The sequence below is a fragment of the Schistocerca gregaria genome, chromosome 8 (genome assembly GCF_023897955.1).
Source record: "Schistocerca gregaria isolate iqSchGreg1 chromosome 8, iqSchGreg1.2, whole genome shotgun sequence".
Lineage (NCBI taxonomy): Eukaryota > Metazoa > Arthropoda > Insecta > Orthoptera > Acrididae > Schistocerca > Schistocerca gregaria.
The window spans coordinates 203316951-203331306 of NC_064927.1; the positions used below are offsets into that span (position 1 = coordinate 203316951).

General features: G+C 39.3%; 1 protein-coding gene across 2 annotated transcripts in view; it reads left to right on the plus strand.

Annotated features, from left to right (window-relative positions):
* Positions 1-14356, plus strand: part of LOC126285415 (tryptophan--tRNA ligase, mitochondrial) — a 52847-nt gene that overhangs the window by 3912 nt on the left and 34579 nt on the right. For both annotated transcript variants that reach the window (XM_049984777.1, XM_049984776.1), the window contains one exon: positions 9447-9545. In XM_049984777.1, coding sequence (XP_049840734.1) covers positions 9447-9545 — 99 coding nt within the window. The remainder of the gene's footprint in view (positions 1-9446; positions 9546-14356) is intronic.

Here is a 14356-nt window from a genome sequence, read left to right on the forward strand (position 1 = left end):
GGACGAATAGCGCGAGCTGGATTTCACACGACCGTCTTTTTCGAAACCCATGCTGATTCCTACAGACTAGATTTCTAGTCTCCAGCAATATTGTTGACTGGAGGGAAAACTATACAAATTCAAGAAGCTGCATTCTGTATTCATTATTCATCTATTTAAAACGTCGCTGCAGTGCTCCTTATTCACATATATCAGAATTATGAAATATTGCTCCTGTTCAGATCTATCTTCAGGAGAGCAGCCTGATTCGAATAATTATTGCTGTTAATGTTAATAATTATTACTGTTAATGTTAATAACTGTTGGTGTGAATGAAAAAGTGTCATCACCAACTAAAACTGCATCTTATAGCATGACTAGTGTTCTAGATTTTAATGCACGCAATGTGATATGTAATATCAGCTCTGGCGAAAGTGCTTCATGCATTATTTCAACAAGGGTGCTGAACAACGGAGCTGACGTCTTTTCTTCATCCAGTCACGAATCATAACATGTTTCATATTTTTTTCTTATACAGCGATTCCACGCAAAAAGCTTTAACTTCATCACAACTTGTGCTACGTGCAGCTGCCAAAACTTTCATTTCAGACACAACTCAGGGACCCACAAAACAACGAAACTGAAATGTATACTGGTGTCGCCGTATCTACAGTCATATACGAAACCATTTGATTGCAACTCATTCCATGGAGTGAGTGGTGCAACCCAATGTCGTCATATAAACTAGAAATTACTTGAAATGTATGACGAATTTCTTAAATCACAGAGCGTTTGAGTCTCATTTAAAAATCAACTCTTTGAGGACAAGCCATTTCGAAGAATTTCGAGCCCAGATCAGACATTTGTCGTTATTAAACATTTTACTGGCACATTTGTGTGATGTATCTTAAAGCGTAACGCACGCAAAAAGAACAACATTATATGTGCAAGCTTAACTTGTCTTGCAGCTTATTAATCTATAGGTAGTGGTGAGCAAGTGAGTTAATTATGACGATAAATAATCACTCGCACTCACATCAGTTACTATGAATACTTTTACCCTCACAGCGTATACACAATGCGTGTAGCATGAGCACATACTACAGAGAACTTATCTGGCTTATGTATGTTGTTCTCGCTGTGTTAGGAAAGCGATATTATTAGGGGATGAGCCAGTGGTTGTAGATCCCCACAAATCTTTGAGACCAATATCATATGTGAAAACTTTGCTTTTCTTGTAGCAACAATATGTATATTAATGTAAACCATTAACTTTTTCTATTTGTGTGTTCGCTCTACTTAACAGTGATGCTATTGGCTGAGTAACGCACGTGTTGTGTACTCCGAATATCTGCTGTAATCGTCTGGCGAAATCACGTGACATGAACTATGACTGGCTTACAAAAGAGCATCGTAGTCTCGATTTTAATGCTTCAGAAAGTAACATGCGGTGTTTGGTTGAATTCGGATGTATACTTTTGTACTATGGAAATATACAGCGTACATGTTGTTGTACGTCAAAGATCTTTCCAAAATGTGATTTTTATTTTTTTTTCCCTGAGTTTCATTTTCTAAAGTGCTGAGAAATTCGATGCCAGTGTATAAAACCATGGCCATTCAAAGCATTGATAACTTGTACAGTTGCGAGAGAAAGTATGCTGTCACTTAGCACGGGAGAAAATATATTTTGTAACAAGTAAATCAGGGAATTTTTTTCCTTGTCTGTGTATACACCCTGGACCACATCTGGCAATAATACAGGCCTGACAAACGTTGGGGCATGTTGTGAATGATGTCCTCAATCTCATGTTGAGGCAGTAACACCCATTCCTTCTGCAGCACTGCTTGCAAGTCTTGGAGAGTGGTTGGTGGATGCTGACGAGATGCAGCCTTTGTCACTAGTGTATCCGACATGCTCTGTGGGATTCAGATTGGCAGAGCGAGCAGGCTGTACCATGCATGCAGTATATTCTGTTTTCAAGAAAACATCAACCACACTTGCTCTGTGAGGTTGAGCATTATCATCCATAAATACAAAATCTGGGCCCACAGCACCTCGCAACTACTGCACAAGGTCCCAAGATCTCGTCGTGATACCTAACAGAAGTTAAACCTTGCCGATTTAACTGTACAGTTTCATGAAGATATGTTTGAGTAGTTAACATAATCCCTGCCCACACCATTTGGAATCATCCTCGATATCGGTCTTTCCACGATGGTTGGGTCCTGGAATCATGTTCTACAATCCCTTCAGATGCAAATCCATTGAGAGTCATTGTCCTGACCAAATCAGGACTCATTTGTGTAAAAGAATATTGACTCACTGTTTGAGGTACACAAGCAGTAGGTCTCCAACAATAAAGATCACTCTGCCAAAGCCTTCTGTACACCGTTTGCCTCACTACAACACATCCAATGGATGCTTTGAGGTCAGTTGCCAGTTGCCATGCAATACTGAAGTGGTATTGTCATTCACTTACATCCAAATAATGGTTTTCTCTTTCTGATGTTACAAATGATCAGCCCTGCCCTGGTCTTAAGATACAATTTCGAGCTCTCTAAACTGTTGCCACATCTGGTAAACAACAGAACGATTCACATTAAGCCATTGGGCGACATCAGTTTGTGACTGTCCTGCTTCCATTCCTCCCATGGCCTTCTTCTCTGTGCCACACTGCACCACCTGTGACTGTGTGCACAGTGATAGTGAATGTGGGACTTTCCAGCAAGCACTATCACATTTGAGAGGTGCCCATCATCATTGTTGGTATGGTCGTCCATTGGTGAGAATGCCATGTACCATATGAGAGTGCCATGTACCATGCCGAACATGATTGTATGGACATCTGTTGACAGTTTGTATGATTGTCTCGTGAATTAGACACAGAATGGGCAAACAGAGGCTTGTTGCTTTAATTTTGGACACCAGTGTAGTGTGATTTATCACATGTCGACTCCAGTGCTTGAAGATCTAATCCTTGAGAGGGTTGTGTGTTTCTTGTGACTGGGGTTCAATACGTTGTAATGAAAGTGTGAGACATGTACACAGTACTTTTGAGAAGTTATATCTTAGGCAGTCTTGTGTGTTATGTTTTATTATGTTCTGCTGGTGAAGGCTGGCTGTGTGTGTGTGTGTGTGTGTGTGTGTGTGTGTGTGTGTGTGTGTGTGTAAGTAAGTGGTTGTCATTTTTTCTTTGATGTGTGTGGGTGGGGGAGTTGTATTTGTGTTTACAGGATTCAGAATGAAGGTCTGAGCATAACTTTGCTATGTTTTGTGCTATTGTGTAGAAATATGTTGTGTATTTGTACTTGGTGTCCTGTTTGCTCTGTGGTTTTTTGTCAGTAGATCCTCCATGTTAGATATTTTGTGGAGGATGTAATTGCCATATCTTGCTCTTAGTTTGGCCATTCACGTTTTCAGGTGTTCAATTCCAATAATTTGGTAGATGTTGTGTAGTGGTTGGTAGCTTTATTCTGCACAGCAATCTTCTCTTGGTTTTGTGCTGTTTTTCTGCAATGTTTGCTTGTATTCCTCCCAGAGGGGTGACTGCATACTCTAGTACAAATATCATGTATATTTTCCCCCCAGGGGCTCAGCATTTGGTTGCTGGGTATGGGCTTGGTGACCCTGGGTTCCTGAACTGGGGACTGGTAAGGGCCACAGGTCCTCTGTTGCCATAAGTTCCGGGCGTACTTCAGTAACGCCTCTGAGGTGCAGTGGTGGAATGTTGTGAGTTTTGGAGAATGGGGGGGTCTTGGCTTCACCGCCTGGACCATGAGGAACGTATACACCTCCCAAAAAGAAGTCTCAGAATCATAGTAACAGGGCATTAGTGTGCCATAGCACTTTCATTGTAATCAAGAGAACACCTGGAACCTTTGAAAAAGTCTCCCCTTTCTATATTTACAAGACATTCAAAGGTATTGGTGGGTCCCTAAAAAGTGTCAAACGACTTCAAAATGGAATACTTCTAGTTTGAAACTGCTAAGTAAACAAAGTATCTAAAGCTTCTGGGATGTAAGGCATTCAGTGGCTACCCAGTCAAGGCTGAGTTGCATACTATCCTTAACTTTAGTTGGTTCGTGGTTACCTGCTCCGATATAATGGGAGTGGACCGTGTAGAGTTTCAGGAAGAATGGAAAAATATGGGCATCACAGAAGTGCAGAACTATATGAAATGAGTCGATGGTAAATTGGACAAATCTGCAACATTTATTGTAACCTTTAGTACTCAAGAATTACCTGAACATATTCTTTCAGGGTACATCTGTCTTAAGGTTCACCTGTGTGTTCCTAACCCAATGCGATGCTTCAAATGACAAAGATTTGGCCACACTATTATGGGAGGGCTATGTGTGGCAATTGTGGAGGCTCAGCTCAAGAATCAGGAAGTTCTTGTACACTTCCTCTGAAATGTGTACACTGCTACAGGGATCACCCAGTGTCGAGCAGAATGTGGGATGTTTCAATGAAGAAAGGAAAATTCAGGAGTTGAAAGTCAAGAGAGACACATCCTTTGGTGCAGCTTAAAAAAAGCTCTCAAAGCTATGCTCCTTCTTTTGCATCAGCCCTTAAGATGCCAATCACTAAGCGTGATGCCTCCACACAAACTCAGACCACAAATTTAGTACGAGCATGTGCACTTGTCGGTGTATGGAGGGAAAATGCTAAACTTCAAACAAAAAACATTTGGAAGCCATCAGCGGTGGTCTTACCACCTAAGCCACATACCATTGCCCACCATTAGAAGTCTACAAAGCCACGTGCTCAAACCAAGCAAGAAACTCGTCTCATAAACAAGGAAAACTGTCCTTCAGAAAGGAATTCCAAGTTGAAAAAAGTGGTAGTTAACCTTTGAATCAGTGAGCTCTCTCCCTCTCAGATTGGGACCATGCTCATGAGGATATGGACTTCCAGTCAGAAGATATGGAGAGCCGGGAACTGGATAACATTCTCCTTGACCTCCCCGGTTCATCACCACCTCCAAGGTTGGAACGGCTACTTCGATCTGGTGCAGGGTCACACATTGGTGTGGTTCCTGTTGATTCACTCTGTAGGTGGGACTATACTAGACATGGCCTACACCTCAACAAGAAAGGTAAGGGTAAACTGGGTGGGGGGGGGGGGGGGCGGCGCTATCAAGTACGGGGTCCCACAGGATTCGGTTTTAGGTCCTTTACTGTTCTTGATATACTTACCATTCCGCATTGATGAAGATGCAAAGTTAGTTCTTTTTGCTCATGATAAAAGTATAGTAATAACATCCAAAAACCAAGAACTAAGTGATGTAATTGTAAATGATGTTTATCACAAAATTATTAAGTGGTTCTCAGCAAATGGACTCTCTTTAAATTTTGATAAAACACAGTATATACAGTTCTGTACAGTAAATGGCACAACTCCAGTAATAAATATAGAAGTCTGTAGCTAAGGTAGAATTTTCAAAATTTTTAGGTGTGTTCATTGATGAGAGGTTAAACTGGAAGCAACACATTGACGGTCTGCTGAAACGTCTGAGTTCAACTATGTATACTATTAGGGTTATTGCAAATTTTTGTGATAAGAATCTCAGTAAAATAACTTATTATGCCTACTTTCATTCACTGCTTTCATATTGCATCAGATTCTGGGGTAATTCATCGTTGAGTAGAAAAGTATTCATTGCTCAAAAACGTGTAATCAGAATAATTACTGGGGCCCACTCATGGTCATCCTGCAGACATCTATTTAAGGATCTAGGGATCCTCACAGTAACCTCACTTATGAAATTTGTTGTTAATAATCCAACGCAGTTCAAAACTAATAGCAGTGTGCATAGCTATAACGCCAGGAGAAAGGATGATCTTCACTATGCAGGGTTAAATCTGACTTTGGCACAGAAAGGGGTAAATTTTGCTGCCACAAAAGTCTTTGGTCACCTACCAAACAGCATCAAAAGCCTGACAGATAGCCAACTAACATTTAAAAATATATTAAAAGAATTTCTAGATGACAACTCCTTCTACTCATTGGCTGAATTTTTAGACATAAATTAAGGGAAAAAAAATTTAAACATTAGTGTCATTCAATATTCTGTGTAATGTAATATCTTGTACAGACATCTTTTATTAACCTGACACATTCCACATCATTACGAAGTGTCGTATTCATGATCTATGGAACAAGTATTAATCTAATCTAATCTCTAATCAAGGGAGAAAGAAAAGACCAACCATTGTGAACCAGTGGCCCCCCACAGGGATTTCTGTGTTGCAGTGGAATTTAAATGGATACCACTCACATTTGGAAGAATTACAGCTCCTGGCCCAGGAGGAACCATTCTGCATCTGCTTACAAGATACTCATTTTAAAGTCACTGACACACCTTCATTACAGGGTTACCACCTCTACAGCAAGGACAATATTAATAGAGACAGGGCTAAAAGTGAAGTGGCTGTTTCAATTGATGTCAGATGCCACTCCTCTCCCGTCCCTCTTACCATGACCTTAACAAGCAATTGCCATGAAAGTTCTAGCACTTTTAACGTCACAGTGTGTTCTTTGCATCTTCCAACTAATGATTCTTTGGATGTAGATGCACTGACAGACCTGTTCTGGGCACTCCCACGCCCATTTCTCCTTGTGGAGGATTTCAGTGCACTCGGTGTGCTATGAGGCTCAACTACCAGTTGCTCCAGGGGTCAGATGATTGAGCGACTTGTCCATTCTGAGGATATCTGCCTTCTGTTCTCGGGTTGGATGACACACTTTTCCACGTCCTTAGGGTCTTTTTTGGCCATTGACCTTTGTTTTTGTTCCCCAGCTATTGCAGACTCAGTTCAGTGGGAAGTGGCTACAAATTTACATTCTAGTGACCACTTCCCAGCATGGACCAGTCTGCTGACTTGGACAGTGGCTGACAACAGATTGCAAAGATGGATGATACAAAGGGCAAATTGGTTGCAGTACTGCCGACAGGCTATTTTATTTATGCACAGCAGACATTGGCTCATATCACTTCCAAGATCCAACAGGCTGCTACAGAGTCCATTCCCTGGTTTAGTAACCACCTCAGACGAGGTCCTGTACCTTGGTGGAATGACAACTGTCAATTGGCAATCAGGGCCAGACGAACAGCTCTGCGGAACTTAAACACCGTCCAACTACAGAAAACCTTGATGCCTTCAAATCTGAAAGAGCATATGCGAGGCAAGTGATAAAAGAATGGAAGATGGCTTCCTAGAAGAAATTCACAACTTCCATTAATCAATCCACTTCCATTGTGCAAATTTGGGACTCAGTATGGCAGATTTCAGGCAAGGGCAGCCCACGTAAATCAAGTAATGGGGTCTTGGTGGGCATACCAGAGGACATGGCTCAGGTTTTAACTGGCCATTTTTTTTTTACTGTCACTATGTCATCCAGACAAGCTCCTGCTTTTCACGTGTTCCATAGGACTGTGAAGATGAGGAGCCCCATTTCTTCTCGCATAATGAGAAAGTCTACAACCTTCCTGTCTCCACGTGGGAACTGGAGTCAACTTTGTCTGCAACCAGAGACACTGCTCCAGGACCTGATGAGATCCATTATCCCGTGCTTCATCATCTGTTAACTGAAGTGAAAGTACAGCTCCTCTATTGTTTCAATCAGATCTGCTTTGATGGACAGTACCCCACGACTTGGAAGGAGACAATATTAATTCCATTGTGGAAACTGGGCGAGGTTTGTGGTGTGTCACTTTCAGTTCAGCATATTTTGGCAACATGTGTCCTATATACTGATATTAGGCAGCCCTCAGCTTCTATGGAGATCTGCCTACCATCTTCAATGCTGGTTTCAGTGTTAGAAGAGTGCTAGAATTTTGTGAACTGTCAGGCTTCATCCCTAAATTTGTGGGGGAGGTAGACTTTTAATACATTATAAACTGCTCTGCATGTGGGGACAGCCTTTGTCCCCACCCCTTAGACTGGCATGCTGAATTTCTTTAGTGTGCTGATAGCCATTATGTTGAGCGGCCCTCACCTCAAATCATCATCATCATCATCATCATCATATATATTTTATATGTGTGTATTGCAGTTTGATCATTACATCCTTGAAGATGGCCTTGGATTTGTCTTGTCAGGTTTTGTCTCAATCTGCTTTTGTTGAGTAGATAGGTCAGGTGGTTCTCCCAGTTGAGATGTTTATCTAGAAACGCCACTAAGTGTCTAGTGTATTGTTTACTCTAAGTTGGACATTCCACAGTGTAAGGTGTATGTCATTGTTTTTCTGATGTCATTTCTTGGTAAGGTGTCTGCATCTGAACAGGACTGTGTTTTATTGAACTGGTCAGTTGTGCCACTTTGTCATCCAGCTTTTGAGTTGTGTAAGGTATATTCTCATCTTTCTTTGTATAGTTGTTGTCCTTGTTTGTGCTGCAGCCCACTATTTATAGGCACTATGTATTGTGATTACAGTGCCATCTGTTGGGAGCTTTTTGAACTATTTTGAAACTTCAGTATAACTTCTTACAGCTTTCACAACAACTATACGATTTGTTGCACTCTGTTGATCGGTTTTCGAGGTATTTAATTTTCAAATTGGGGCTCTTTCACTGGACACCCTATAGATGGAATAATGTCACTGGAGCACTGCTTAATGAAGAATTGCCTATTACTGTTAGAGGAGGTAATATTAAAAAAACTAAAATATTATGGAAAAAATTGTAATTTTCACTGTCAGGTCTAGAGCCTTTTAGACCACCTTTGTAAACATAATCAGTCTGGTTCCTTACTGAAAAAAATGTAGCTACTTCTCCACATTTATTTAGTGAACAGTTCCATTACTGTAAGGGTTTAATATTCTAACTCTTGTTCTCCAATTATTGAGTGTTCATTCACTAGATGCTGTTATCATGGCAATGATTTTCGAGAGCTCTCCAAGTAGTTTGCATAAAGTAAGGGAAAGGCAACCACTCACCTGCAATGCACCAATGCGTAGTGCACAGAAACATGTAACAGAAGACAGTATTCACATTAGCTTACAAAGTCTTGCCCTGTCTCCAATAAAAGTGCATGTATTCATACCCACAAACACCCTCATACACATACACTTGCTGCTGCTGTGGGGTGTGTGTTGGTATCATGTGGTTGTGCATGTGAATGTGTGTACTCACTCAGTAGATTGTTTTCTGTTATGTGTTTGTGTGCCAAGCATTGGTGTGCTGTAGGTGAATGTTTGCCTGCCTCTAATTTCATTTTTCCATCCCAAAATTTCCATTAGTTTTGTACGTTTACAAGTGGCTTCATATTTTCACTAATATTTATTATTTGAGATATCATGCTTTGATGTTACTGGCTGTAAAACTATGAATTTTTATGTTACACCAAACCTGTAACTTTAGTGGAGGCACTTAAATCACATACCGGTACTTGTTTAATACAATTATCTTTATTTGCCAAATTAAGGTGATGATTTTTTTAATTTAATTTAATTTTTTTAACAGGACCCCAAGAAACTGCATAGTAATATAATGGAGTTAACAGCCACCCTACTGGCTTGTGGAATAGACCCAAAAAGGAGTATTCTTTTCCAGCAATCCATGGTAAGGTATAGACTTTATTGTTCTTTGCATGTACCAAAGAAGATTCTGCTTATAGTTTTGCTTGATGCGCTTACTGCAGTTTTGAAAGACTTGATTACAAAGTTGATGAATTATGGCCCAATGTAGTTTCAAGGAAAATTATAATTAAATCTTACCACGCTGATGTTTATAAAAAAGTTTTGATTTTAATAGTACCATGCCATTTCCATCAAGAATTATGCTTTTGTGATGTAACACAGTCACGTGATGCCACAAATAGGTCTTTTACAACTACAGGTTGGATTAATAAAAGAGATAGATAAAATCCAAGTTTGTCGTGAGATTGTGTAGGGAACATGAGAAGCAGATGCTATGAAAGAGGTGTATATCACAGAGAGGTTTACTGTTGGAATTATGAGAGTGTAGGTTCCAAGAAGAGTTGGGAAACATATTTCCTCCCTCATATATCTCACAAAATGAACAAAAGTAGTAAATCAGAGAAATTAGAGTTCATTGAAGGTTCATTGACAGTTATTCTTCCCTCACTCCGTTTGGGAATGGAACAGAGAAGGTGGAAGCGATAGCGGTACCAAAAGTATCCTCTGCTACACTGTAAGGTGTCTTGCAGAGTGTATGTTGATGTAGAATTTTCTATGATGTGAAGAATTTCATAATTTCTTAATGTATGTTTACGTGACTTTTTACTACAGGTAAGTTGAAAACTTTAATCAATTACTTATAGTTCTGTTGTGCTGTCATGTGATTATCATGGTTTATATAGTCAAAACCCATGGCCAGATCAAAAAATATTCAAACTTATGGTTATTTTTTATCACTTGTGTATATATCTTGTCTGATAAAGAGTTAGTCTGATTGACACTCCTTTTGGAAATTGAAACTGTTTCTCACTGAGTGTTTATAAATTGTATTTTACATGACCTTAGTCTGGTTTTTGTAAATTCTAGTAGTAATGATTTGGATTGAGAGCTTTTTGCTACTTTTTATATCTGTTTTTATGAAGAGACTTAATAACAGAATATTTAAGTATATCTGTGATGCTACCATTGTGAAACTGCAGTATTGATTTGCTAATTAGTGATACAGGAAGATTTCATATAGCCACACAATTAAATGATGATGCTTTCATTTTTGTTCTCAAGACTGCTTTGATGTACTCTGTGCTACTCTATCCTGTGCAAGCCTCTTGATTTCTGCATTAACAGTTGCAATCTACATTAATTTGAACCTGCTTACTGTAGTCAAACCTTGGTCCCCTATACAATTTTAACCCCCCCCCCCCCCCCAAAAAAAAAAAATCCCATTTCCCTCCACTACCACACTGCCTAATCCTTGGTACCTTAAGATGCTTCCTAAGAGTTGATCCTTCATTCACTCAAACTCTGTCATAAAGCTTTTTCTCCCCAATTTAATTCTGTACCTCTTCGTTAGCTTCCAGTCTATCACATTCCCAAATATTTCATGGATGTGACTACTACTCATGATTATTATGCATTTATTTAATTGTAAATTAATGGATCTTTCTGCCTATTTATACATTAGATTTGTTTATATTGGAGGCAATTGCCAATTCCTGCACCAAGAATTGATACTCTGTAGTTCTTCTTGTCTTTTGCTACAATTTTCTAACATTGCAACTTCTCTGTATATGATGATATAATCCACGAAAAGTCTCATGGGACCTCTGACATTATCCACTGTGCTGTTTATAAATGTTGTGAAAAGTAATGGTGCTATGACATTTGCCTGGTGTACACCTGAAAGAAATTATTTTTACATCTGAAGATTCCTCTCCATTGATTACAACATGCTATGTTCTGTTTGCTGGAATATTTCCAGCCCAATCATACAGTTGTACTGACATTTCATAATTCTTATTTTGTTCATTAGGTAGTGTGGAACTGTATCAAACATCTCCTGGAACTTAAAACGCAGATTCAATGTGGACACGAGTATCTATTGCCTTGTGGGTCTCGTGAATGGACAAAGCGAGATGGGTTTTACTTGATTGTTGTTTGCAGAATCTGTGTTGAATTCTTACAGCAAAATTTTTGTTTCCAGAAATATCATAGTATACTAGCTTAAAATGTGTTCTGAAATTCTACAGCTAACTGACATCAGCAATATAGGGCTCTAGTTAAGCGCATTTGTTTAACAACCCTTCTTGAAAATGGAAACGGCCTGCGCATTTTTCCCAGTCACTAGGAATGCTTTCCTCCTCTAGGGACCTAAGTAGACTGCTGTTAGAAGGGGAGCAAGTGCGTTTGTATACTATTATGTAGAATCATATAAGCATCCATCAGATCCAGCTGCCTTCCTTCAGTTGATGGATTTTAGTTGATTTCACATCCCACAGTCACTTATTTCAGTATGTGATATTGACATTTGTGAGGCTATTGAAAGGAGGAACTACAGTACAATATTTCTCAGATAAATTATTTTGGAAGAATGAGCTAATATTTTGACCTTCTCTCTTTCATCCTCTATTTCATGTGATTATGGTCACTTGGCATCTGGAGAGATGCCTTTCACTGATTTAATGTAAAGCAGAAATGTTTTCTATCAGATCACTGGATAATTCACTTTTGAACTCATTAAATGCTTCATGCATTGCTCTCCTTAATCTAATTTTGGTTCAATCAGTTTTTGTACTCATTGAGGACAAACGTTTTGAAACAAGGTACTCTGTCACAGTTTGTAATTCAGTTTATATCCCTTTCTCATAAAAATAACACTTTATAGTTTATATAAACACAAAAGTAAGCAACTAAATGTGTGACTGAAACTTGAGACCACACTGTCAAAAGTGCTGTAAGTTTGAATGAGTATTTATGTAAGCCACCTAAGTGTTGGCTCAAGAACCTTTATAATGCCTATTGTACATTAATCGTTACATACTAGGCACTAGTGATGTTATGACTGGTAATACAGCTGTGAGAGGAAAATATTGCAAAATTCAATTAGCTGGAAGTACCTGTCTTAGTTATGGAATTTTTTCTAATGAAACAATTGGAAGCTCAATGAAATTACCTTAAATTGTGTTGCCTTGGTAACATGCATTGTTAAAACGTGATGTGTATGAGGTCTGTTCGAAAAATTCCGGAACTTTGTCCACACAATTTTTTTACACTTGCCTTTTATTTATTGTGAAACAAATACTAACAAAGAAATAAAGGGGCTGGCCAGTACTTACCTCAGCTCAGTACAGCCGATAGTTACACAAAACAGAACAGAAAATTTACATTCCTAGCTTTCGGAACTTTGTTCCTTCATCAGGAAGGAGAGATGGGAAAAAAGGGAAGAAGGGAAAGTGGATTCAGTTACTCACAACCCAGGTTATGAAGCAACAGGGAAAGGTAAACAGGGAGGGTAGCAAGGATGGAGGCATGGTTGTCAGAGGGAAGCCAAAGATATGCTACTGTAAGTACTGTGCCAGCTTCAAACCAAAGAGGATGCATACAGAAGTAAAGAGGTGTATAGTATAAAGATAAACACAACTATGTAGGATGAAAAGATGCGTGAATGGCTAAAGAGGAGAGGGAAAAAGGAGGACTGAAGAGTAAATGGGAGTGAGGTTGGTTAACAAAGTTTCAGTCCAGGGGGATGGCGGGATGAAAGGATGTGTTGGAGCGCAAGTTCCCCTCTCCGCAGTTTCGAGGTACTGGTGTTGGGTGGGAGAAGCCAAATGGCACGTACGTTGTAGTAGGTTCCCAGGTCCCTAGAATTATGCTGGATGGCATGCCCTGCTACTGGGTATTGAACATCTCCTAGGCGGACAGAACTGTAGTCTGTGAGAAAGCCACTCCAGTACTTGTTCAGTAGAGCCAACTGGCTATGTACATATCATTGACAGGTTCTAGATGTATAAATATGTTGCCAATCCAGTATAGCAGATGGCTGATAATTATATTTTTTAGTCAGACAGCGAGTGGAGAAAACGGCATTCCCCCATACTGAAAGAGATATATTGTGTGCTTTGAACAGGTTCATTCTACTGGCTACAGGTTGTCTCTAGAGTCCTTGTAATGATACAGAACTATATTATGTGTTAGTAGAGGGAGCAAGGTAACAATTTGAGAAAAGTCTGTAATGTACTCCTTTGCTCAGCTTCATTTTTAGGTGGAGATAATTTGCTGGATCACACAAGAGCTATGAAATGTAAAAAAAAGCTGTGCTTTGACAGTGCAGCTGCAAAAGAAGCAGCCAGACATGATTGAAAAAAATGGATGAAAATCTTTGTCATTACTGCAACTGGTACTCGGACAAATATTGCTTAAGCTAAAATACAAAATATGTGTGAGTGCTGTTGAGATTTCTGCAACAATACAGTAACATTTTAGTAGCTTTCTTCATATATTATCTCTGTTTTACATTTAGTGATACGGCGCTTGATAACAGCTTCATCCAGTACAATACATGTAATGTCCTACAAGGAATTTCAAATCAACTCTGTGCAGACATTTAACAGAATACTCGAAGTGAAGCTACACCATGTGCCAAATATCTTCACTGAACATATTCTTTGTAGGTTTCATATCTGAGTATATTTTGTGGTCCTGAAAGATATGTCAAAAATGTAAAGCCATGTAGATGGAACCTAAATAAGCAGATTTCGTACAGGAAAGTGTGTATGGTAGTGACACATCACAGTGCTAACTTGTAAAGCAATATGAATCACAAGAAATTAAAAAGGCATGTGAAAACAAAAGCTTGTACATCACAAATTTATTAATAATTTACAAGAGGTGCTCGAAGGAGCTGCCACCAACAGCGATACACAATTCACAATGACAGTGCATAGATCGGCCTACATA